At 42.0% G+C, this 26531-nt stretch overlaps 2 protein-coding genes across 17 annotated transcripts in view; both read right to left on the bottom strand.

Moving 5' to 3' along the window:
- Positions 1-26531, bottom strand: part of TANC2 (tetratricopeptide repeat, ankyrin repeat and coiled-coil containing 2) — a 288324-nt gene that overhangs the window by 240570 nt on the left and 21223 nt on the right. For 7 of the 16 annotated variants that reach the window (XM_069786705.1, XM_069786701.1, XM_069786698.1 and 4 more), the window contains exon 1: positions 14829-14994. The exons of 2 other annotated variants lie outside the window; for them this stretch is intronic. The gene's annotated coding sequence lies outside the window, so the exon portion shown is untranslated. Of the gene's footprint in view, positions 1-90; positions 187-14828; positions 14995-26531 lie in introns of those variants that run through there. 7 more of the 16 variants (XM_069786703.1, XM_069786695.1, XM_069786694.1 and 4 more) reach the window with 4 other exon arrangements.
- Positions 25335-26531, bottom strand: part of MRC2 (mannose receptor C-type 2) — a 93152-nt gene continuing 91955 nt past the window's right edge. The window contains exon 30 of the mRNA XM_069786710.1: positions 25335-25699. Coding sequence (XP_069642811.1) covers positions 25350-25699 — 350 coding nt within the window. The 3' untranslated portion in view covers positions 25335-25349. The remainder of the gene's footprint in view (positions 25700-26531) is intronic.

The raw sequence follows: 26531 nt of genomic DNA on the forward strand, positions 1-26531 counted from the left end.
TACTAAGTTCACCCCTTTCCAATTACTCTTCCCACCAGCTTATCTGCATATTTACTTACATGCAATTATCTATTCAGGAAGCACACTTACAAATTCAGAAACATCTTGTTGCTGTTTTGTTTCTCAATTTCATCTTCACTAATTTAGTTTCTCTTCTAATAATCTCTTTTTACATCTTCCTTCATCCTCAGAATTCACAAGACAGTTCTGAGAAACACAAAAATTGTATTTAATGATCTACACCTACATCAGTAACTCACAGCAAGGGAGAAGCAAATAACATTGCTCTTAGATACCGGCAACATGCTGACCACTCAGCACACACGCAGATCCAGGTTCATCAGGACGTGCACTCTATCTCATAAGGCAAGGTTATCAATGGACACTGGAAAAAGACAGAGATTGCCATCCTAGAGAAAGACCACCTTTCAGCCAACTGAAACACACAGAGCAGAAGTCAGAGCTCCCAGAAAACAGATCCCCCCGTTGGAATGGGGATGCCAACCAGACATCTTTGTGGGAGACTGTGACTGTTCCAGCTAACAGTATAAAGGACAATCAGCGCAGATTTGCTGAGGCCAAATTTGTTTTCCAACACCATACTGAGAATAGCAAACACACTGCTCGAGGCCTCCCAATCCTCTACACCAGCAAAGACTGGTGCCTCTCTGGAAGAAGAACGACTTCCCATACACTTACTAATTGTCTCAAGACCAGGTAGAAACACTTTTTCATGGCTGCTTTTGCCATTTGTTAATGATTTAAAAGCTTCCAGCAAGCTTTCCACATCGATGGAAAAGAGAAGCAGGGAAGGAGTGTTTGTACGTGTGATCATTTACTTAAATCCTTCCCATTACTAATGGGAAGTATCATAAAAATCGCCTAAGCATGGGAAGGTGGGGGACTTCATTTCATACAAAAGGTTTCATTCCAGAAGATTTCACCACATGTGAACAGAAGAGAAATCAATGGTGTTTGTGAACCAGATCCTACCCAAACCTTTGCTGAAAGCCAGCACACAGCTCATGCTACACTCGAGGGACAAGAGATCAATTCCTGGCCCTGCTACTCAAATTCAACAATGCTGCAAAGATAAAACAACAGCAGGATGAGAAGGGGGAGGGAGAAGGAAGAGGAAGAGCACAAATAAAGGAAGGAAAACCAACCTGATGTTCCTATAATGAGTAATATGCAAAAGCTCGCCATCTGATATCTATACCAGAGGTAAACACAACCCTAAGTAGAAAAACAAACAAAACACATTTGAAAAAATACCAGGTTCTCTCTCTAGCTTTCCTACAATATTTCCAGAGTACTTCACATTTTTGCCTACAGTATTTCTAAACGTTTATTTAGTAAAACCCTGCTAGCAAGCTGCAGACAGATAAAAGCAATTTCCTAAAGGAAAACACTGAATTCACAGAGGTATACAAATAACACAATAAGAAACCTGGAGAATTCTTTCCTTTATCCCAAAAACAACCATCTACAAATATTGAATCTTTCAATCAAACTAGGCACATCAAATATGTAAACAAAGTGATTAATATTTCAAGCGTTTCTTATTTGGAAGAAGACCATAAAATTAAATTTTACAAAGTGTTTATAAATTCAATAATCATTTCCTATTTGTGTTTTATCAAAAAAAAGAAAACCAGATCAACTCCCATTAGCACAAGCATTTCAGATGCCACAACTCTGACACCAGGAATAAACATGAAGGAATGTAAACTCAGTCTTTTACAAGAGAGAGCCCCGACACAAAGTGCTTTCTACTGGGCTCTTTTTAGTTGTACTTTAATGATGTGTTACAGAGCATCTTAAAAATACAAAAAAATCCTCCTACATAACAATTACATAGTTCCTTTGAATTATTCGAAATAATTCCAGACTAAGACTGAACTTCCCTTCCTACACAGGTACTCCAGAAACTTGAAAATGATATTATTCGCCTTAATGTATACAAGCACGTACTACATCAAACTAAAAGCTATTTCTCCCCAAACACAATGAAGATGTGTCCAGGATTATTTTACATATAACATTACATATGTTACTATGGGCTTATTTTTTAGAACTATTCTGAGCTTGGTCTAGCCACATCTATTATTCCATACACTGAAGCACTGGAGCCAGACTCTGTGCCCTTGCACTGAGTTAGAAAAGGCTCCAGAATTTATTCTCTCTGTTGTTGTTTATGAAATAGAGGATATTCTTTTGGATTACTTTAATCAATGCTTAATATTGGTAAGTTATAGCTTTAGCATTTATAAGCATTTTTATGTGTCAAAGTGCCCAAATAAACCATTGTAAAACAGTTACATTAGGAAGAAGAAAATGAACACAAGTGAACAAATTTCAGCTCAGTTTTCCATTTTAAGCTGGCGTCACAACATAATAAAAATTTTCACAAAACAAAAGCCCTTTGCAAATTTAGCCCAGGTTTCGGAAATTCTGCAAAAAAAAAAAACGGCCTTGACAGTCAGGAAACAAATACTTCATTGCAGCCATAGTTTTGTCAGCCATAGTTTCAAGGAGATTTGGGGTTTGCTTCTCATAGAGAACTCAAGAGTCACTTCATACAACCGACGTGAAACCAAAATGATTGTTTTCTCTGAGAGAGATGTCTGGGAGAAAAAAAAAGTTAGAATCTTTATTAAAAAATGTTACTTTATGTATTGCTCCTACAAAGTTCTAAAATAGGACAATGTATCAAAAATATTGCTCGATCCCAACTAATTGCAAAAATCAGATGTTCCTTCTTATGACGATAAATGATAAATGACAAAGTACTTCTATTGTCAAACCGAAATATATATATAGTTTCTCACAGCATTCTGACCCGCTCCAACTAACAGCCACTATTTCTGCTCCTAAAATGCAGTGATACAGAGGCTCAACGTGGAAACTGTTCTTCACCAAACTGACCCCCATGCACCGCTCAATCTTATTTTTAATCACATCCTGCAGTTCACACCAGAACCAGCCATGCAGCATCATTTCTTACACATAACATTAATATTTATTCAAATTTTCTTGCAAAACTTATCTAGAAATCAGTCAGCAAACAACTTATCACGCTTTATGCGGGGGTTTTTTCGGGTTTTTTTCCTGACGATCCACAAAGAGCCTGAAATCGGAATATGGAATAGCGGGACTGCTGCCAGCAGACTTCCTGCACTCAGAGCTTGTAGCATATGGATAAGCTCTTAATACAATACAGAAAGATGACTTCTTGAATGTAAGCAGTCAGGACTAGCTTCATGCAGAAGTTCAGCACGAGTGTCTAGACTATGAGCAAACTGCCACCAGATAGAAATCTGGGGATTTATAGTACAGACGCTTGACAAGTATAGATTTAAACTGCCCAAATTCCAAAACTGGAGATTTCAGTAAGCACTCACATGCATCAGATGCAGGAACACAGGTGGTAGCATGTGACATCTGAGTAGGGTAAATCCCCTACATATGCCAGAGTCAGCTCTAGTATATCCATAGCTAAATGGGTAATAATTAATACAACAAGATTTACTCTGCATATACTATTAGTCTTAACTGAAGAAAACCAATCCAAAACATACTCATGTAAAACACAGTATTGTAAAGACAGACTCCTCACTTGGAAGATTTTTATAGTTGCTCAGTTTCCGGATAATGATGAATAGCTAAATAATCTTATGTCATATGATCTAATCTTTCTTTAAAGACGGTTTTATCCAAACTTGGAGAGATTTTTCATTCGCCTCCATTTATGAAGAACATTAATTTGCATCTATAATTTTCAGTGTTTACGCTAGAGTGAAAAATCTTGACTACACAAAAAAGCGTAGCACATGCAAAGCAGTAAATGCAGCCTGTACTAGTGCCTTATCTGCTTTCCTGACTGCAAAACTGTTTGTCTATGAGGACAAATGCAATGCAAGACGTTGAAGTTAAATCATAACAGCTGTCTTTAATGCAAAATTTTAATTGTAACCAAGACACATAAGAGAATACACAGTATACAGTTACACCAGGTACATAAAAACCATATAATGGATTTGGTTTACATGAATGCTGAAATTTCTCACAAAAAATATCTAACCAAAGCAACTATTTCAAATACAGTGACTTCATACCTATCTAACAAACTGTATTTCTGAATAGAAACAGCTTGGTAAACAGATTAAACAACCATTATTCAGGTGCTTACTAAATAACATTCACTAAATTTGTGCATGTATCCACCAACTTCACTGCTGACCTCCGTTCCCGAAGATCAAAACTACAGTAACACAACATGGAAAACTAATTCAGTGCAAGGACTATGAATGCGTTCAGTAGACTTAGACAAAGTCTTTATTGACTAGATTTGTTAGGTAGTCTTATGGACATTTACAAGAAGCAGAAGCAGTAAAAAAATCCACAAAGAAGTAAGAATCTGATGCAAAGCTTAAGTACTTTATGAGGACCCCTGTAGTTATAGCTATGCCCAGGGAAGGGGGGGGGGGGTAGATACTGGCAAAGTCCCCTAGCAGAGAGACAATGTATGCTGACATAAGAGCAGCTAAATCATCTACCCAAATAACTTGAGAAGAACAACAAAAGCCCTCTTTGAAAACCTATCTGTGTCTGTTCATGAATTTTGTCCACACTGATACACAGTATTTTCAGGGTCTGAACAAGTCTGCAGTAAGAACCCAGATCTGAATAAAGTCACAACTTCACAATTCCCTCAATTTCCCTTGCTCTGTGTGTATGCAAGCATGCACACAAATGACACTGAGGTTTTTTTAATTTTCATCTTGGACATTTTACAGACCTTTGCTCTGTTCCTGTTTTCCTGTATTTATACTATTGACCATTCTTTTTATTCAGAATAAGCTCTGAGAATTTAATTTGTTCATATTTTAAGTTTCCAATTTTTCAAGATCCTTTTGAATCTAATCCTTTCTTCCTGTCCCTGCAACCCCTTGAAAGCTGATGTCATCCACAGGTTTTATTAGTACACTCTCAATTCTATCCTCCAGGTTACTAAGCAACTTGCTAACCAGTTTCGCATCTACTTTACAGCAGTTCTGCTATGCTACGTCTTAACTTTTCAGACAAAAATATCACAGGCCACCATACCAAAAGTGTTACTAAAAGCAAGAAAGGTAATTTTTCACCTAGTTACAAAGTTTTTCTCATCTTCTTACAGCAAGTAGCAGCGATTTGTTCAAGACTAGTTAGTAGTGCCAAAGGATGAAGAACCGAGATCTTTCCATTCCCATTCGGCAAAGTCAAAATCAAATCAATAGACCACTCCATTATTCACTCTTTTAAAATAATTCATCAGTTTCAACCTTGAATGTACTAACCAAGTTGAGGCTTACATAACACAAAAAAAAAAAAAAAAAAAAGCCAACTTTTTTTAGTGCCTAGAGGATGGTCTAGCAGGCCCCACAGCCCATATTCCCCTGACTTACTCCCCTCACACTTTCTTTCAAATGCTAGCAACTAAAACCTCAGCATAGACCCCCGTGACTGAAAATACTTCTCAAGTTAGCAAAAATAAATACTTGCATCTCTTTCTCTTTGGAAACGTACGTTAATTTAGAACTACACCATTTGGCTTGTGATCACAACTTGTAACTGGCAAGAACTCCCACTGTTATTACTTTTTGGGATAACTACTACCCACATAGTGCCAGATGGTATATTCCACCTCTGCTGAGGAGGTGTAGGAGCACTGCCTGCTGTCACCATTGCATTTTCTTTATTTTTTTTTAAATCAAGACATAGATAATATTACCAGTCTGAAGAGAAAGCGGGCAGGCATATGTAGCTCCATTACAGCTTAAGCCTTCAAAGAACAATATTCCTTTCTTTAATGGTGCCTGTTACACTAAATCCCCACTCCTGAAGACAAAAAAAAGGCAAGGGATGCCTTGACACATGCCCAAGTATTGACCAAAGGTTGGTGCCAATGGAAAGCTGCTCACAAAGAATTCAAGCAAATGCTCATGTTCTAAATGTGAAGCTGAGTATCTCATACTAAAACCTGTGTGAAACAGCAGAAAATTGAGTTGGGGTCCTCTAACCAAATCTTACATTGAAAATTAAATAGGAAAGAATTACTTGAATAAGGGGAGAAAATCCCCATTAAATTAGCAAATGGGAGATTTCTCTCTTCATAAAATATAAAGTAGCTATTAAACTAAGATTATTTAGAAATGCAAAAGCTGCTAGAAAAGATAGTATTAGACCCCAAATTAAGCAACTACAGAAAGTAACAGATTAAGCAACATACAGCGATATGCACAGAATAACTGCCTGAACCCATATCATTTTGCGAGCATCCTTTAAAAATAAAGTCACATGAAGAACGGTGTGGCCTGCAAGCTTGGGGCAAGCCAGCAAAATCCACAAGCACAAACGCTTATTTGGATCATTCAAATCACTATACCCGTTTACATTTGCACCCTTCCACAGGCTCAGTTTAACAACTCTCATAAAACTTTGACACACACACACTTATTTTTGGCTCTCTTCTCCAACCATCACGTATTTCCAAAATCCATCCTCACGGCATTTTACTTGGTTTTCCCTCTCTCAGAACCGTTCCATATTCTAATTCCATAAAATCTCTGAAGGATGGAGAGTTGTTTATCTGTTTGTCCACTAATCTCCTCTTTGCTGAAGACTTTCTTCTGCAGCACTTACAAGAAACAGCCTGCCTAAGCCTATCCCAATTATCTACTCAGCAACTGACCCCTTATGTCCACAGATAGACACTAACTACTGAGAAGAGAGCCAAGACATGAAACTAAACATCTACGTACTATTAAGGGAGCCTAGAGAAAGAGGAGTGGACACAGGGAGTTAGGCCTGAAAGGATTTAACTATTTTGACCAACTTCTTTCAGGTTACAAGCACCATGCTGCCATCCTCCTAGTGACTCCCCGAGTCCTGGTGAACTACAGAACACATAGGCTTTCCCGTTGACATCTCTCAGCATTAAAAACATGTACCTCATTTCTACAAAAACGCTGTGTACCTTTATCTTCTAGTTACTAGGCCTCTTCAAATTGTTATCTGGAACATTAAGAGCACCCTACTATCAAAAATAGTTTCTCGACACAGAATAATCCCACAGGACAGAATGGGAGATAAGGCAAAAGCGAAAATCATCTGTTATTAAAGAGGTAAATAAAAGCACCAACAACAGGAAATACGCACACTTCATTGTTCACTGCACTCTGGTTGCATATTGTTCCTTTACTTTCCAATAATACTTCTTCATTAAAAATACTAACTTTATGGGATCACAACCCAAGAAGACAAGATGGCAGAAGCTCATTTTTATTGATGGAAAGAGACATCCCCAGAATCTGCTGTGCCAGATTGGTGGGACAAAACAGGACTGTTAACTCCACCTGATCAGCACGACCAGCAAATAATTTCAGGGAAGGAACACCAGGAGGAAGGCAGTAAAATGGGATTATTCTTTTTACCTTACACCCAGACATCTGGTTCAGCACAGCTAAGAGACCGACAGCTTTCAGCAGGGGGATGAAGATAGCAGAAATCAACAGCTGGGTGACGGCACAGACAGGTAAACTTCAAAGAGCAATAAAAGATAAGCCTTTTTTGTTTGTTTGTTTCCCTAAAACAATAAAGCAAATAAACCAGTTTCCATTTAACAACTGCGGAAAGAATCTAAATGCTCTAACTTTTATACCTCTAGATACATGACCAGGAAGCTACTCAACTCACATTTGTTTCTCCTTACAGTCTTCTCCCAGTTTTCCTTGTATTTTTTCTCGACTTCATTGGAAATAATATTTCACAAACTCAGACAGAAGCAGCCCACTGAAAATGCTAAGCATGACATAACAGCCCATAAATACGGCTTACCAATATTTAAGCCAACCGTTAAAACGGTGACCAGAGGATCTAGCTCAATCAGCTTAATATTCTGCAATTCAAGGATGGAAAATTCACCTGCAAGGAACTTCAGACTACCGTCAAGGTGCCGGGCAGTCAACAGAAAAGACCATAATTGTTTCCAGGTTAAGGATATGAAGACCCTTTCAGGAGTATCAGTTAATACTTTTCAGCAATTGAAATCAATGCACAACTGCTTTCGGGAACACAAAACACTATAAATATTCATACTCCCATTCTGAAGAGATATTTTACATCGTCTTTAATTTTGATACTTTTCACACGTGCTGATTGTTTCTCTTTTTTTAAATACATTCATCAGGTCTCTCAACCAAAGTAAGAAGGCAACCCAAAATTTTAAGACAGCCAGCTGAAAAGAACACGTAAAAAAAGGGGGAACCATTCACGCCTCGTTAAGGCACTTAAAGAAATATAAATTGCAGCAGTGATGTTTCCTAGTGACTGCTTTATAGAAGCTTTTTACTTAAATAATCTCAATACAGAAAAATAGCAGCAATCTGCCAAAATATTATTCTACCTGCCCTGGAAATCATACAAGTGTGAAGGGAAAAATGAAATAAACACCCAAAATATCTAAAAGTAAGTAAGTAAACAGGAAGATCCCCTATCATAAAATACAAATTAACCATCTCTTTTCTCACCCTGACTAATTAATAACAAACTCCCAGTGTGACTTGTATTGCAAATAAGAAATCACCTATCCAAAATACTTTTTTCATTAATGAGATCATTACAAATCTCAAATTTGAGATCACTACAATTCAACCATAATTAGCAATTAAAGCTGACATAAGTAAAAATTAGACAATAGAATATTCAGCATTAAAGTGAGGGATTTGGAGAAAAACCACACATTTACCCTATCCACTGTTATTTAGGAATTCTACCTCAACTGCTCTGTCAAGCTATTCCATATCATAATCTTAAAAATATCCCCTACAGATTAGGGTAAAAGATGCTGTTCAACTATTCAGCTGAGTTTCGTTAGTGATGTATTTATACAAGCTTCAGGTTTTAAGTATTGCACAACAGAAATCTACAAAGTGTCGTTGATCTCCGAAAACCAAGTCATCTATTTCAATGACAAAAACCAGAAGATACAGAAAACAGGATGTAGAGACAACTCATCATGACAACCAAACCTCCACTGTCTTACATGCAACCTACTCTAAAAGAAATGATCACAAACTTCCAGATTAAAAAACGTGAGAAAAGAAAAGCAAGAAAGCCTGTCTCCATCTTTCCAAGCTTTGGAAAGGCTTGGATAATGGAAGATACACATTTGCTATTTGCATACACTTACAGCTCAGAACAGGAACAAACCGAGCTTTGAGCTTTCCCTGCTTTGATCAGGATAATAAGGTCAGAAACGCTCATCAGATGACTTTTCAATAACTTACGTGAAATGGAGCAACATGAATGGAACTGCTTGTGGTGCAAGAAAGGATAATTCATACAAACCAGGATCTCCACTTTGGACATACACCACTTACTTTATTCTTTCTCGTTAACTACAAGCAAACAACTAATGAGCAACAAGTTGCTCCAAGACTTTGAGATTATGAGTATGAAAGATTTCTAACAACAAATCACCCCCCAGCCAAACAGAAAAATTAGCAGTAACTCCAGCCTTCATACCACAGAGCTATCAGTCTGCTCTGGAAGATACTCCTTCAGTCACCAATATGTTCTTTTCATAAAGGACAAATAAATAACAAATACTGGTAATAGCTGAAATGTCAACATACATGATTCATCACTCTCTTCATTAGTTATGCCAGTTCAAAAGAGAACACCACTCTAACAGATTACTTCCCTACCCATTAGCTCATACAACATCATTCCTCATCAGCATGAGGGCCCCAGCTCAAGAAGGCGGCAGCATGTGGAGACTTGCCTGCATAGGAATAGTAACATGAACTCACCAGGATTCTTCATGTTCCTGAAGTATCTACGTGTGCCTTTGCCAAATTGGCTCTTAAGGATTACTACCTAACGTTACTTCTTCGGTAAAGCTCAACAATTCTCATCTTTACGAAGCAACAGGGTTGGTGGGAGGGAAAGAAAAACAAAACAAAACCAACCAAGCACTCTCAAATTTTAAATTCAAAAAAGCAGCATTTTTAGCAAATAAGCCCTCCACTCAGAGCAAGAAAAAGCTTTACCAAAAAAATTTAAAAGTGACTGAGGAAGTAAAGTTTACATCAAGTTTTGCTTTATGCAGAATACATACAAAACCAACTATTACATGTATTTTATAAATACCATGAATAAGTAATGATCCCTTTGAAATCAAAATGCAATGTGGCACAAACCCAAACTTGAGTCAAATAAGCATACTATACTTTTTATGTTATAACGTTACTAATTTATGTTCTCTTAAAGAGTATTTTTCAAGATGGAGTTTCTCACACTACAGTATAAATTCACTTACTTGACACATTTTGGAAAGATCGGTACTAAATGCTGCCCTAGAAGAAGACCAGACTATTCAGGGAACTCTACGCATTATTCAAGATTTCTCTTCATGAAGATTTGAAGCACCGTCATCCCATTACCACAACGCCCAAAACATACAGCGTTTTTATTCAAAATCCAGTATAGGAACTTCTGCTCTCCCACCAGAATCCCACAGCCAATTCCATGCTAGGACAACCAGTTAAATTCCTCTGCAATATGTCCATCATCCTCATCACAAAACTAGATCCTTTCAACACAGGCCACTTAAGCAGAACCTCAAGAAACTCTATCAGATGGGGCAGCTTCACAAGGGACAATTTCAAGACTGGGCTCTAAATTCCCAGTTTCTCCCTTCTTAATATAAGTACACAAAATAAGCCACTACCTTCTCTAATTAATGTAGGGTTTGTATTTAAAGTAATTACTTTTTAAATGAACATAAAACAAACAACTGCATTTTAGCCCCATAAAATAATGGGTCTGAAATAATTCTAACATTAACTAGAATTTGTTTTTTAAAGCTCATAAAACCCAGTTGGCAAATAAACCAGAGATGAATGATCTAGTTCACTCCACTGCTGCAAATATTTGCAGATGCAGTGAGCTTTAAACACTAATTTATCTCCAGTGAATGCAACAGGCATACTCTCTACTTCGAAGTTAAAATGAACGCATTATTCCAAGATGAAGACTTCAAATTGTAAGAGTCAGAAACAACCAGTGGGCTCAGTTCTGCTCTCACTGAAGACCGTGGTAACCTCCCACGGACCTTACTGGTAACATCACTAGGTCCTGTATGAGCACGCAGCTTTTCCACGTCTACGGATGCTGAAAAATGTTCCTGGAGGTTGGCACATGTTTATTATGTTGGAAGCAAAGTGCCAGACAACCTGAAATTACTGATCAAGCTACCACAAGGATTATAATCAATGGCGTAAATAAGGCTGTGAGTATTCTTTGTGTACTACTAAGCAGAAGCAAAACACACACTCGGGAAAAGGCACTCACTGTACATCGAAAGGTACCATTTTAAGGCTTCATGCAAGTACCCAGGCATGAGTTCACAACTGGCATCAACCATTCAAAGAGCTCACAGCTGCCATGACAGACAGATCCAGCCACTCTGTTTCACATTCCCGCATCCTCCTGCTGTCACCCTCACGTTCAACAGAGCAGGTTCAGTTTATTGATCCAGCTAGAAATGAACTCTGCAAAAATAGTTTTCATTCCCCAGCAGCTGCTCAAGCATTTAACTTGGTACAAGTGAGAGGGCTACAACGCCACGCCACTGTGGGTGGGAGAATAGGGAGGGACAAGAGGTCACTGATTTTGCACCAATGCTTAAAATCAGCTTAATCTCATCAAGAAACTACCCTTAGAGCCATTTGCTTTTCTCGACATCAAAAGAAATCATCTTGCCATATCATCTTCCTCTAAAGAAAATTCATGCTCAAAAGTTTGAAGAAAAAGAATCAACGTGTATACTCACGGCTTTATACATGAAAAAGACACGAAATCAGGGGGTTTTGAAAAAAATTTTAAAGCAAAAGGGTTTTTTTAGCATTTCACAATGTGGAATTACAGGTGTTACTAGCCCCTCAGTTGATCACAAGTTTAACCACCTCTAGAAAAGGTAAACTTAGATAAAACATAAGGAGGAATATAATCCTTTTTTTTTTTTTTTTAAACAAGAAAAACCATGCACAAAGTTGGGAGGGTTGCAGGTTGCTTTTTTCTTTCTTAATGTACCAAGGGGTTGTTTTAGAGATTTCTGGCTGCCTTCTTATTGTTTTCCTTTTGCTACCTAATAAAAAAGTAAGATATACTATTACCAATTTTAACGACCATCCCGAAATTAAAGAAAATCAAAGATTCTATACTATTGAAACTCAAATGCGTCACAGGCAAACCAAAGAAGGCCTTGCAGATCAAGTGTTCTTCCGGAGAGAGAGAGAGAGAGAGAGAGAGATGTCCCCAAACCTGCAGAACTTAGTGTACAGAGTGCATAACACTATGTGATGCACATCTGGGCCTTATACAGTTTGCATTAACATTAATAAATGAGAATTTACAAGCACAAAGTTAGGCATGCTTGTCTGTAATGTTACATAAAAAAATTAATCTTTCAAAAATTCACTGAACACAACAGGTATGCTCATGGATTTCTCAACATCAACATATGTATCACTTGTATTCTAAAGGTTTAATTGAAACTAAATTTAGGGTATGTAACCTGAAATATTAAAAGGTAATTGTTAGGTATCTCAGAAGACATATTTTTGTCCAGAATACGTATTTCAGTTTTAAAAAAACACAAGCCCATGCAGGACCATGGGAAAACCAATGGAAAAGACAGAAAGATGAGAACAAGATAGGAATTGCTACAACGCAAACAATATTGATAAGGGGTTTATTTTATAAAATTATATTAGTCATCCAGTTACACTGAATATGTGACCAGTAATTCACATTGTAATTACAAGTCTAAATCTACATGCAAGTATGCTTCAACATTCTATGACCACAGTCTAGATCCAAACAGGATACAGCCCTACCGCTCCCCTCCATTCACATGAAATTGGTGCTAAGTTTGGAGTATGCAGTCTTTTGCATTTATCATGCACTTAGCAAGAGTTCCTACAAAAAAGAAACACAACTCCTTAAGTAGTTTATTTTTTTAGAAGCCCCAGAGTCATAATGGCCACAGACTTCAACCGGTTTAAGATAGTCTTTTTCCCTAAGCACTACTGCTCCTCCCCCCCCCCCCCGATACTTTGTTTGCAGAATCAAAAAATGGCATTTTGATTATGGCAAGTTGCAATATATTGTACTTGCATAATTCAACTGCATGTCCATCATACATTTTCTAGATAAACATACCACTACACAAAGTATCCATGATCTAAGGTGCCTCTCCAATAGGAACACCTCATGTGACTGTAGCTAGCAAATTCTCTTCAATATGTTCTCGCCAAAAGGCACTTATTTCATTAGCTTCTTTTCTTTTTTCTTTTTAATTCACATTATTAGGAATGGATGTTTTCTGCTGCAGGTTTGGTATTTGAGTTTTGAGGATTAAGTAAGAAAAATAGACAACACCCAACCTTTAGCATTTTCAAGAAATCATTCCAATCTCCAACCTGAGAAATGCTGCAAGCAGGGTTTCATGGCCATGCTGTTGTTCTCTATGGCACGTTTGCTGTATTTCTTCTTGTTCTTCTCCCAATTCAACATTAATTTGCCTTCATTCAGTATACTGTAGCTATGCTACAATCCCCAGCAGCGCTAATTAACCTTCATAATTTATTTAATTTCTCCAGATATCTCATTTTTCCTTATGCTATTTTCACCTGTATAAAAGCCCAAAATCCACACCGATGCATCATTCTCTAAACCAGCTTACTGTCTAACATATGCTCCCGAACTTCCCAACACAAACGGGGATGAGAATCTGTCCTTTCCTTGCAAAACATACATCTGGGAGAAGCTGCCTGCCTCATCATCTCTCATTTCTTTTTTACGTTTTAGCCCCCAACAATCAACCCACGCCTGTAATAGAAAGATACTGTGTGTCATTAGACTCCACACTCCTTACTCACCCTATGGCAGGAATAAGAGGGAGGATGTTTAACCCTTGTTTTTCTCCAGCCCTACAGAAGCAGCAGACAGGGAGCGGCGGGCGGTGTGTGTTTGTCTCACGTGCGTGCTACCTGCAGCACAGCCCCTGTAAATAAGGGGCCATTCTGCAAGAAAAAATCCCTTCTTATACCCTCCCTTAGCGTTTAAAGGGATGGAGCTGAATTCTGCAGCACGTGATGCGCCCACCAAATACTCACCACTTACCTTTCAAGACTGCGCGCCGCTCTCTTACAAACAGGCGATTTCTGATCGAAGAGATGGCATTTCTGAAACTCTACCTGCGCCCAAGCTCCCACCGACCCCACCTTCACAGCCGCTGCCTCTCCCAACGCTCCCCGCTGCTGCCCCAACTTTTAGTAACGAAGAACAAACCCACCGTGACCCGCTCAGCCCCGAACCCGGGTCCCCCCAGCCCGCCCGAGGGGAGCAACGCCCGGCGACCCCCACCCCGCTGTCACGGTCGCGGGGGTTTGTGCCTTGCCCCCCCCCTCCCCGCCGCCGCGGTGCGGGGCTCAGCCCGGCCCCCACCCGTGTGCGGCACCGCGCGGGGAGGGGGGGGGGGAGGGGCGTGGCGGGAGGGGGTCTCGCCACGATTTCCACCCAGACACCGCTACCCGCCACCCGCCGTCCCCTTCCCCGCCTCACGCCGACATGTCGCCGGGCGTCGCCCCCCCCCCTCACCGCCGCCCCCCCCCCCTTAATCCGTGGCCACGGGGGGCGGTGGACGCGGACACGGACAGACACGCGGACACGGACAGACGACACGCGGACACGGCGCCCCGCGGCCGCTGGCCCCTTACCTGACGCGACGGCGTGGCGGGGCTCCCCGGCGGCCCGCGCGCCCCCCCCCCCTCACAGACGCAGCGCCCGCGGCCGCGGCTGACGAGCGCGGGGCGCCTCCCTCTCACCACATCGCCGCGGCGCCGGCAGCCGCCGCCGGGGTGAGCGCGCTCCCGAAGGGGAGGGGACCAGGAGGGGTGGGGGGGAGGGGGGGGCGGCCGGTCTCGCCCCTCCTCGGCGGCGGCGGCGGCGGCGACGGCTCCGCTGCTCCCTCACCGCCCAACTGCCACGGCGCTCCCCTCCCTGTTCCTCTCTGCCCGCCCGCCGCGGCCTCCCTCCCCCGGGGAGCGGCGGCCCCCCGCGCCTCTCGCCCCCCGCTCGCTCAGCTCCGGCGCGCGCCGCCGACCGAGCTGACGGCCGCGCGCGGGGGGGGGGGAAGGGGAGGGGAGCGGGCGGGGCGGGAGGGAAGGAGGGGGAAGGGAAACGGCGGGCGGGCGGGCGCGCGCGCCCCCGGGCTCCCTCCCTCCGCGCTCGGAGGTGAGGCAGCCGGGAGAGGCGGGGCTTTTTTGGTTATTCATGAGGTGGGGGTGTGGCTATGCAAAATACCCCCTCCGCCTGAGCGCAACCTGCGCCGGGGGCGGTCTCCCCGGGAAGGGCGGGGCGGGCGGCTCGTTCCTCGCCCTCCCGCCGTCTCGTACCTGGCGCGGTCGCTGCGGAAGGCGGCGGCGGGAGGGGGGGGAAGGAGCGGCGGCGGGATGCGCCTTAATCACATCCGTGATCGCCGCCTGTGATAAACCCCGGTCGGGAGCGAGCGGGAGGGCGCCGGCAGGGCTCCGGCGTTGGCCAGAGCAGCGCCCGCGCCCGGCGAGCGGGAGAAACTTTAGCGGGAGGCGGGCGGGGGGGAGGGAGAGCGCTGTGGCGGCGCCGCCGGGCCCGTGTGGGGGGGGGGCGGGGCGGGGGGGGTCTCCTCCCGCTGAGGGGGGAGCGCTTGTGGCGGCGCGATCGCCTCCCGTGAGGGAAGGGGGGGAAGGCGGCGGGCTCCTTCCGTGAGGGGAGGCGGTGGGGGTGGGCGCGGAGCTGCCCTGTGAGGGGGAGGCGGTGGGCGCGGGCTCCTGCCGTGAGGGAACCGTTCGCTGTGAGGGAGCCCGGACCCCGTGGCTGAGGGCGGGGACGGCCCGGGAGGCTGCGGGGCGACGGGTGGTGCGGGAAGGGTCTGCCGAGAAGGAGGGAGCCGAGCGCGGGCGGCTGCCTGGGCCGGGGCTGCACTGCGGGGAAACAAGACCTCAAGCGGCTCCGGCATCTGTCAGCGCCTCCAGCAGGGCCGAGGCGCTAAAACCGCGTTTGAGCGCTGAACCTGTTCCTGCAGGTACCGCTCGGAAGGGACCGCGGCCGAGCGAAGGGATTTTTTTTGGGGGGGGGGGGGGGGCGATGAGACGTAAGCCCGGCGATGGGAACGCGAGCACCGCGCCCGGCCCCTGCGCCCCCCGCGGAGGCGGAGCGGCTCCCGGTCTCACCGTGCGTGTAGGCACGCCTCGGTGCCGTGAAAACACCCCCGCGGCCTTCCACTATTTATTTTTTCTTAAAAAAAAGGAGGCTTCTGCGAATGATACCTGAAAACCAAAACCTTCCACTCGTGCTCCCCCTGCAAGAGATCGGACAGACAGTTGAAGACCCGGTGCAAAAGGAACACGCAGGAAGAGAAAAGCTACGTTACCTGTTAAAGCTAATATAAACATTTATTTAAATTACCTAAATAGCTCCAGATACACATTGCAACTAGCGATCCAATCAGCATATCAGCATTGCTTAATGGTCCACTCTGAATGAAATGTAATAGTGACGGAAATGTGGTTTTCTCATCAAACTAAAAATCAACATTATTTTTGCACAAAAAAAGTACACGGTAAACAATTTCGGGTTTTATCTAGTTCTTTCCCTTTAAGAAAACTAATACTTAGGTCTTAGTCAACAAAATAATCTTTTTAGTCCAGTACAAAATGTTCCCCTTAATTAAATTAATTAAAAGTATCTACACTCCCTTGGGATGGATGCCTTGTTAAACCTTCTGGGTGCAGATTACTTGCCTCCGTCTAACCCCAGAATGGTTAAGAGCTTTACATCACATCTGCCCACAGTGCCAAATCAATGACCAAATAAATTAAGCAACAGGGTAATCTTCAGTTGTGAGTCAGGAAAATTACTTGTACAAAAAATAAATTGCTATAGAAAGAATCCTACCTAGGAAGTGTTAATAAAAATTGGAGGTAGCTCTCGTTTGGTATTTATGTGTATTTGTTAGCAGAGCTGATAAACAAGATGCCAAGTTTCTGGAATTAAGCTTGGATCAGAGTGAGTGAGTGTATGTCTTCTACATCATCTGTAACTTCAGTCCTTGGGTTTTGCTTTCATAGGAGAGTGTCATCACATAAAACAGTGCAACAAGCACTTTAAAAAAAAAAACCCCACAACAGTAAGGAAATCTTCCAGAAATACTTTCATCTAAATCTATAGCCTCCTGTCTCTTTCATTACTTCCAGCAGAAGTGCTTTCTGTAATTGCTTATCTTCTGTTGCCCTTTAGCCTTTTTAAACCACATATACTACAGGGGAACACATAGCCAGAAAAATTCCCATTTTTCCTTCAGCAACTTATTAGCATAGCAAATCACTGACTCTGTGCACAGCTACAGTACCACGGAGGAATAATAGTTCCACCTACAAGAAAATATTCTCAGAACTGATGTCAACTGCTTTATATATGTACCCATATCATTCCTAAGAAAACAGATTTCAAGACACAGGTTTGTGAAAGAGAGGGAGGATCTGACACTTCCAGTACAGAGCTGAGAAGTCAAAGGCAATGAGATAACGGCAAAAGACCAGCTTCCAAATGGGAAGAGAGGAGCCACAGTGACTAAATATTTAGTTATTTGCATCCAATCCAGAACTTGTGTTAGTCATGCGTGACAACACCAGAGCAATAGCGCAGGGTCCGTTTCCCACACTGCCCTGTTTGGCCATGGCCAAAATCAGATGCTTCAGCACGGGCAGGCACACCGAAAGGTTCCCCCAACTCCTGTGGCAGCCCACAACGTTGGTGGCTTTGGGACATCCTGGGGCACACGTGACTCCAAAGTATTTACACTACACAGGCTGTGTGTACAGCGTACCAGCATTAGCTGGGTGCCTTCTGAGTGAGAACCCAAGTAGGCAAGCAACTTCTTCAAGTCAATACTTGGGTTTGAAGTCCCCGAGGCAGAGGAGAGGACTGAAGAGAAAGCATCGTCGTTTTCCACCGATGACAGCCTCCCCTGCATTTTGCAAGGAGCCAGATCCTGCTGGAACGTAGGGCGTTTGCTCTGAAAATGCCTTCTGGGACACACAGGCACGTTTAGTTGCTGGATCTCGGCTGTTCAGGCTTCAGTATAAATAAAGCACCAAACTGCCCAGACCTATAAGACTGGGTTGGTCTGTGCCTATGCAGAAGCACAACTATAGGTATTTCAAGAATATCAACACAAATCACCTATAGCATGTAAAGTCTTCAAAGATTAGCTAAGGGGTGAGGGCAGAGTTTTCAGGATGACCATTCCTGACTTTGGTCCAGAAATCTAGTCCAAGTTCCATTTTGGTCACATCCACACCTTATTACATCTAGCCTCTTAGCATTAGAACCACTTGTTCAAACATCTCTTTGGTGAACTAGGGAGCCAAGAAATTCACATAAAACCTCAATCAACTCTTTATGTTTTGTGTGTTTGTACTGCAAGCTGCCATGAAGTTTGCACAACAGCAAAGAAAAAATTTGGCTGTAATAAACAAGATGTTGTTTCTTAAATAGCCGGAATCCCTACAGGAAGATACAAAAACACCCAGTCTTTTAAATCATATATACCATCAGATCCTCTCCTAGATGGATTCTATTAAGTGTGACCATATAAAAATAAATACTGCTTACAATATTTTTTATCTAAGAAATATATGCCTGTGGAGAAAATATTCTAGTATACTCCCATAAATGTGAGACACTGCTTTTCTTCACACTTCAGCAGACTAAAAGAACACAGGGTCTGCCATCCCTTCAGTAACTAACAAAAGGCATATCTATTTGTGCAGCCTGGGGAGTTTTGAAATAGCTTTGGTTTTTTGCAGAAGGAAAGGGAGATTTCCATTTTGCTGGCTGTTTAATTTTAATTTTTGCAATTTTTGGCAAGAGCACCTTGAGCTGTGGATAACTGTCTCTAGTTTGTCTAAAGCTAAATAAATGTGCACTTTATGACCCTTCTACCACCAGGGTTGCATTTTAACACCAGCATTACCCTTTGAGTAATGGCTGAAATCTGGGCTTGCTAGCAGAGCTTCAGAGAAGAAAAAAAGAATAACAGAATGAGTAAAAATAGCTTTACTTTCCTGTATACACCTGTTTTGGAGTGAGATGACCAAGCAACATGAAAGGAACTGCGTTTTGGGAATCTCAGAATTAATACCCACGTTCTAGTTCTTTCAGTAATAGAAGCCAACACAGACAAAACTTTTTCTGCTTGCAGAGCTCTGTCTCCTCAGAAATATGTATAACCAAACCCCAAAACTCCTTTTGACACTGAGAAAAGGAATGTTAAAGGCTACATGGAAACAAAGAGCGGGTGACATATGCCACAGCATACCAAACCTACATCAAACAGTCCTGCCTGTAACAGGAAGCAACTCGCAGCCGTTCCCGTTTCCCTCCTGCAGCAGATGGAAGCACAGAAAAAAAGCCAGAGTCTTAGAAGAAGCAAAAAGGTGTTTGGCCAAGAGATGATGAGGCTTGCGCTGTGCACCAAAGGTCTGTCAGAATGGGAGACTACTGACCTCCAGAAGGATTTTACTCTCTGTGATCAGAGACCCTTTGCGGAAGGTCTTGCCCACTGTCCTTAAGAAATTTTCAACAAGAAAATAGCGCAACAAATGACATTGTGAAAGAAGGGTGTTAGACAAGATGTTAGAGCGTTGTTTTGGTAGCAGCAAGCAAAGAGTGCTTTTAAGTAGGATGATCAAGTCCCCTCTCTAGCCAGTGTTTCCTCCTACCCTAAAACTTTTCAAACACTGCTTGATGCTTTCTCAGGTTTTCTTTTTGAAAATAGGTAGCTGAGTGAGATTCCTTAATCCAACAACCAAATGCACATGCCTTAGTCCAGAATTCTGTGTCCGTTCAACAGAAAACACCCATTATTGAAAGAAGAACATTGTATGTCAAACTATAATTGCAATTTTGAAAGAGAGGATGTATTTATGCAGCTCATAATTTGGCAACAATACCAATCTCACCATTTTCCTCTTGAGAGGCACTACAGGAGCTTTCATGATTGCATGTGATCAAGATAACATCTTGACTGAAATAATGCACCTCTGGCACACCGGGGTACACCTATCAGAGAGCACTCGGTTGTAAACAAAGAAAAATCTTCACAATTGTACTTTCTGCTTTGTTAATGTTACAGAATTAGTATGCTCTTTGTAGACAAAAGATACCAGCATTTGTATATACGCTAGACCAGACTAGAATACCAGCTTTTGGTATTTCCCCATTGAATTATGACAGGACCAACTTAACTCAGTTTTTAAGAGTTCACAAGATCACTGTTAATGACTGCAGATGGCAATCAGACAAATGTTCATTTGGGGTAGGAAAAGCTTCACAGCATTTTCTACCGCTTTGGCACAGCTATTTATGGGCTGTGTTCAGTGGCTACTGTAACAATTTTGGATTACTTGTGATGTTTATGGTCCTGAATAAAGATAAAGATATACTGAGAGCAGCTAAAACTACATTTCCTGTTTGTCTGTGTCCATTCTTTAAAATTCCAGCACATTATCCTTTGTAATGTATGTTCCAGCATTCTGGAAGGATACTATATACGGACTGGTACTTTGCTGTGATGGTCTCAACACACAGGCAGGACAAGACTCGTTGGCAGACCAACTAGTATAGCTGGAAAAATTAGAAAAGATTTCTGGGGGGTGGGGGGGTTGTGGGGTTTGGGGTTTTTTTGGTTTGGTTTTTTTTTTAAACTTTTGCTACTTCTGCAGAGTTCAAAGTTTGCTGTTAAAGGGGTTGTGCACCCCAAAAACTTGCCTCACAGTTCTAATTACTCCAATCAGAAGACATTACTTCTACTAATAAATCTTGTCCAAACTGAAGTACCAGAAAAAGATGACCAGTTTCTGTGTTATTTTCTGCCTATCCTGCCTATCCTCTTATGCCCTGAGAGAATGAACAAATTAGCATGTTTAGCCTAAAAGAAAAGACTACAACAACCTTCATGCATGCATAAGGTCAACAGGAGACGTAAAAAACCGTTTGTTCTCCATGACTGTAGCAAAGAGGACAAAGGCTTAAAATGCAACAAGGATAATTCTGACTAGAAATTAGGACCAATTTTCTAATTGCAAGGATGATTAAGCATTGAAATAGACTGCCTGTGAAGACTGTGATGCCACCATCCACGGAGACCCGTAAGAACAGTAAGCATTTGTCATAAATAAAATAGATACAGTTGGGCCCGATTTTGGGCACTGAGCTAATGACTTGGAGATTCCTTGTGAAATTCATAGCAGGCCTGTGAAAACAGATGCAACTTACAAATTGGAGCAGCAGTATTTTGCACACAGGATGAAGCAAGACACAGGGCCTGCTGCAAATTACTGTTTTCTAGATCACCATGTCTTAAGCTTTTCAGGTACATGGAAAATTATTAACTCTAAAAATTTCTCCCAGATGATCCTGAATCTTACCATTAAAACATTTAACTCAGGACACTATAAAGTTGATGTAAGTCATACATGTTCTTTTGCGCATGTGTTGGTAGGTCATTGAAACAATTTGCAGCAGACACCTGAGGTATCTGTAAGGAAGATAACATTGCTCACCTTCACAATCAGACTTGTGAAATTTTCAGAAAAATACCAGTACTAAAGCAGTGATAAGTATTTTATAAGCCAACAAAATAAGTAAGGCTACTTAAAGTAAAACTGTCAGAAGTTTGATAAGTTGATTTAATATGCTGTATTTTAAAGAGTACAGTTTTAGTCATAATCATTTTTATGAAAGGAAAAAGCTTTGGTTCACTCAATTTGTTTCTGTCAAATACACTGTAACTCTTAGCAGTGATGGAATAAATGCTATTTAGTGAAACTGCTAAAATAGTCCCATGTATTGCATTAACCCCTAGCAGTGCTAACAGAACATGTCAGATTCTTTTCCAGCAGAGCACGTCTCCTGTGCAACTCACACAATAAATCAGTATAGATTTTTTTCTATTGCTTGCCTACACCAAAATCCAAAGCGCTGTATGAGAGCGCTGGTCTGAGCGGTTATTTTGTTAACTGAACAGCAACACTAATGAAAGGGAAACAGCACATTAACTTTTTCTGGACATAACAGCACTGAAACGCTTCCTTTCCTGTATTTCTGGTTTTTAATTTATGATACTGAACCCACTGAAATGAGTCAGGGTTCTCCCACCATCTTCAGTGGGGGAAAGACCTGACCTTTAGTGGTTGGTTTAGATGGAGCTGATGATCTCAACTAAGATCTAGCAAGGACCCAGGTCCAGAAAGTTTGGAGATTCCTCAGCTCCCAGTGAAACGAGTTACAGTGGCAGAAACTGCCACACTTTGCAGAAGTGAATCTCACAGCAGGAGATGTAGAAATGCCTCCTGTCTGAAAACTGCTCCAAGTCAAGCCACCATAAAGAGTGAAGAGGATGTCTCCATCCAGACTTTAGGCACAATAGCTGCTGAATTCTGTGTGAGAATGTTTTTAAAAGCATTATTCCTATCTCCAGTAGGATCTTCCAACTCTGATGCACAATCCCAAGAGGGCATCATTATCATGAACCACAGCAAAGCTCCAAATCCTTTTTTCATGACATTCCTAAACTGTTTGCTCCACCCTGATTCATTTTAGGAAACTGATAAGACAGCTGTGAAAATACACCATGTAAAGCACTCTCATATTACAAACCAGCTGGCAGAATTTGCACTTTTTTTTCTCCCAAGGGAATAAAGATTGTTGTTTATTCCACTTTTGAAAAGGCATATGAACCAAAAAGTAACCTTCCCTTAATTAACCCAACTGGTATTGTTAAGTAGGTGTGTACTGATATAACATTTTGGCTTGCAATAATCGGCAAAGCAGCCGCCTCCAAACCATGTGTGGGCTATACTCAAAAGATTTTCTTATTATGAAAGGGGGTGTGGGTCTTTCCTTTCATGAAAATGCTCATCATTTTCACTGTTCCTCTTCAGTGTCTACTGTAACCATTACTGCATTTCTCATTTGACAGCTTCCTGTCACCAGGTGATAGCTATAAAGATCTGCAAAGCTTGTGTGTTCACCCCAGTGCAGTACTTACGGCAATTTTTTTTAGAATCCTATATGTTAAAGGTAAGAACATGACCAAGATGCAGCTTGCTTGGCCTATTATGCTGTGTTCTGTTTGTACACCCTTCCTACAGTCCTTCCCAACTGCTCTCTTATTTTACTGCAACTTCTTTCTTACGCTTTTCCTGAACTGCTGTTGTGTGCCATCAAGCTGTTGTTGTTTTACACCCTAGAGACGCCTGCAGTTCAGTGACAGATCCCTCTGCTAGAGACGTTAGCACTCTGTGATGTGGCACAGGAATCCAAATCTTCCGGACAAATGACACTGTAGAATACTGGAGCTGAATTTACAAAGTGAAAAATGATGCTTTGATGCTGCAATTCCTTTTTAACGGTTTCCTTACTTCAGCTGATCCCAGCTGTCTGCTAGCAGTTACTATCGTAAACCCTTGCGTCTTTCTCATCTCTTGTTTTTGCACTGATATTTAACAGCAGCCCACACATGAGAGACTCATTTCTTCCTCTTGGTCCAGATGTGATGCCTGCAGCCTAGACCTGCAACTGAGAAACAAAGTTTGATAATGGACTGACAACTTAACTAGGCAACCCTGGAGAGCTACAGATTGCTTCTGCTACCACCGGACTCACTGCGTGCATGCTCCTGGCAAAGGATCCCAGGATATCTCCAAATTATCTGCATTAAAATGCACCCCGGGATGGGCAGGATGGGAAGGGCTCTCTGCCACTGCTTTCAGTCCCTTTCACTACTATCTTAGCCAGAAGCAGAGTGAGTGAAATGTTCACCTAAAGTAAATGTATCCCTTAGGATGCAAAAAAAAATATGGAATACAGTTTCTAAATCACCGTGTCGTCTCACAGGGATCCTGAGAAAAGGGAATTCGGAGGCTGGGTACTGAACTGGAAGAGATGTACTAGAGGTGGTCTGCTGCTTTGTCCCTAGGAAGGATTTCCATGTGTCAATCCCTCTGGGAGTATTATTGCTTTCCTCAGCATCCCATCCTAGTTGCTTTTGAAATCCACAAAGGATTGTAAGTGACCGGAACCAATGACAGCGTGGCTCTGTGGCTTGTGCCTCTGAAGCATTTCTGGGGGTTTCTTCTCTGAAAGAGGGTGATTTGATAGAACAAACCACTCTGTATGCAACCAATTATTGCCTGAGTGCTCCAGAATGAGTTGAAGCCTGGGTAATTCAGAACACTACTTGAGCCCTACAACTCGTGCCTATAGCTTTGTCATACCGTTTTTTCCATTATGAATATCTGTTGTGTAACATCAGATGCTTTGCAGTTAATTTTTTTTTTTTAAGGTAAGTCATATTTGAACAGAATCAAAAATAAGCAAGAGCTAAAATATCTGCAGTGCTGGGGCTGTGCCAAACACCCACAGATTCCGTACCCTGTACTCAAGTCTTGTCAAGTAGCTCAGCACATCTTTATTCTAATCATTTACTTTCATTTTATGCCTAACAGAGAATTGTCCTGATTACTCAAGCAAAGCACAGCAAGAAAAGTACAGAAAACATTTGGTCAGCTTTGGGCACTGGGTGCTGCTATCAGTACTCTAACCTCCACAGCACTCTTACACTGAAATATTTAGGTATATATGCAAAGATACATATAGCTCCTGACTATTCTTCCACAAAGTCTTTTAAAAGTAATCAAGTAACTCCAAACAGAGAGGCAGCAAGAACCGTTGGAGGTTATAGCATGACTTCTACAGCTGAGAAAGGCTGGTGGTTAGTAACGCTTTCTGGCAACTCAGTCTGGTGTTTTCAACCTACAACCATTTACTGTCACCCTCATGACCACGGACATCTAGGTGTTGCACCAGATAGCCTAACACTGCCTATGTAGATATGCAGAGCTTCTCTATGTAAAAGAAGAACACTCGCTTAGTTTATGTGATAAAATGGTCATCTCCACACACAGAAAGGAGCACAGAGGAAAACTGACGGGCAAGGAACTCCCCCCTCCCTGGGAGCTAATCGGAGAAAGAGGGCTCCCAGACCTGCTCCTCCCAGCATTACAGGCTGCACCTGGGAAAAGGGAGCTGCAGCAGCCTCAACTATCGAGCTAGTGGATTTGGCAAGCCCATAACAGGCACCAGACAAGTCCATGCAGCAGTCTACTTCCATGGCATTTCTCAAGGGACCAGCATCACCACTGGAACATTCCTGAAGTCTTTATAAAGAGTTCAAAAATCACTGTTCTAATCAGAATGGGTATAGAGTGTGAGGAGACTCTGTCTAATGAAATAAGGTCTTCAGGAAACTTAAGCATCAACAATGCTTCTGTGTTGTGAGGAACTGAAGTGACTACTTTATTCGTGTTATAAAAAATGAGTGATTCACCGGTAATCTGCATGCCATTTTCAAGCATGTAAAAACCCAACAAAAAACCACATAGTTCCAACACAGTGCTGTGATCAAGGATGATCACTGTACCGATGACAAGCGTTGCTACACTGGGTGTTCTGAAGGCATTTGAAAGCAAGTACTCTGGCAGAGCCAGGATGGTAGTATGAAGGGAAAAAAGGAAAGAGGAAAAAAAAAAGATAGCAAAAAAAAAAAAAGGTGGCGAAAAAAACCTAAAACACCATAAACAATGACAACACAATTCAATAGCTCTCACCACAGCCATAGCCTTAGCCGTAGGGACACCTGCTATTATATCAGTTGGACCTGATGCAGCTGAAGCTGTTTTTTTCCCTAGGAACTTCCTAATAATCTCTCTGCTGCAATAAAACACTCTAAACTCATGACAATATGGTAATGCAATACCCTTTATACAAGGCCTTTAATGCACTGTGGCGTAAGTGACTTTGCCCAAAGATATCATCATAAGCTAAAGGAAAGAGACTGGCTGCTGTGTCTAGAAAGCGTGAATTAATGCCAGCCAGGTTTTCTCCTCTCCTGTGAAAGGGCATACTGCAAACTGCTTCCCTCCAGGAGGCTCTACAAGTGGAGTTGCTGTTTGTATCCACTTCAATTTGGAATTAAGAATGTTTTTATACTTAGTCACCATAGCAGAAGGTCATAGTTTTTCCACTTCTTTTGGTGCAAATATCACACTCAACAACAACAGCCCCTCACAAGAAACATCGGTCAACTTCTTGCTCGAATTCATTTCTTTCTTTTATAAGTTTGTACTGTTGAATAATTCTTCCTATTTAAGAAAGAGTTTAAGAGCAAATTTAGGGAGACAGCTTAAATCTTCTAAGAAGAAAGACTTAAGAAAGAAAGAATTAGCTAGTGGAGGCAGTACAGCCCAAAGGATAGCAACCACACGGATGCAGAGGAGAAGCCAACATTTTCAGAAGTACTCAGTATTTACCTTTTC

This window comes from Haliaeetus albicilla, chromosome 7 (genome assembly GCF_947461875.1).
Source record: "Haliaeetus albicilla chromosome 7, bHalAlb1.1, whole genome shotgun sequence".
NCBI lineage: Eukaryota > Metazoa > Chordata > Aves > Accipitriformes > Accipitridae > Haliaeetus > Haliaeetus albicilla.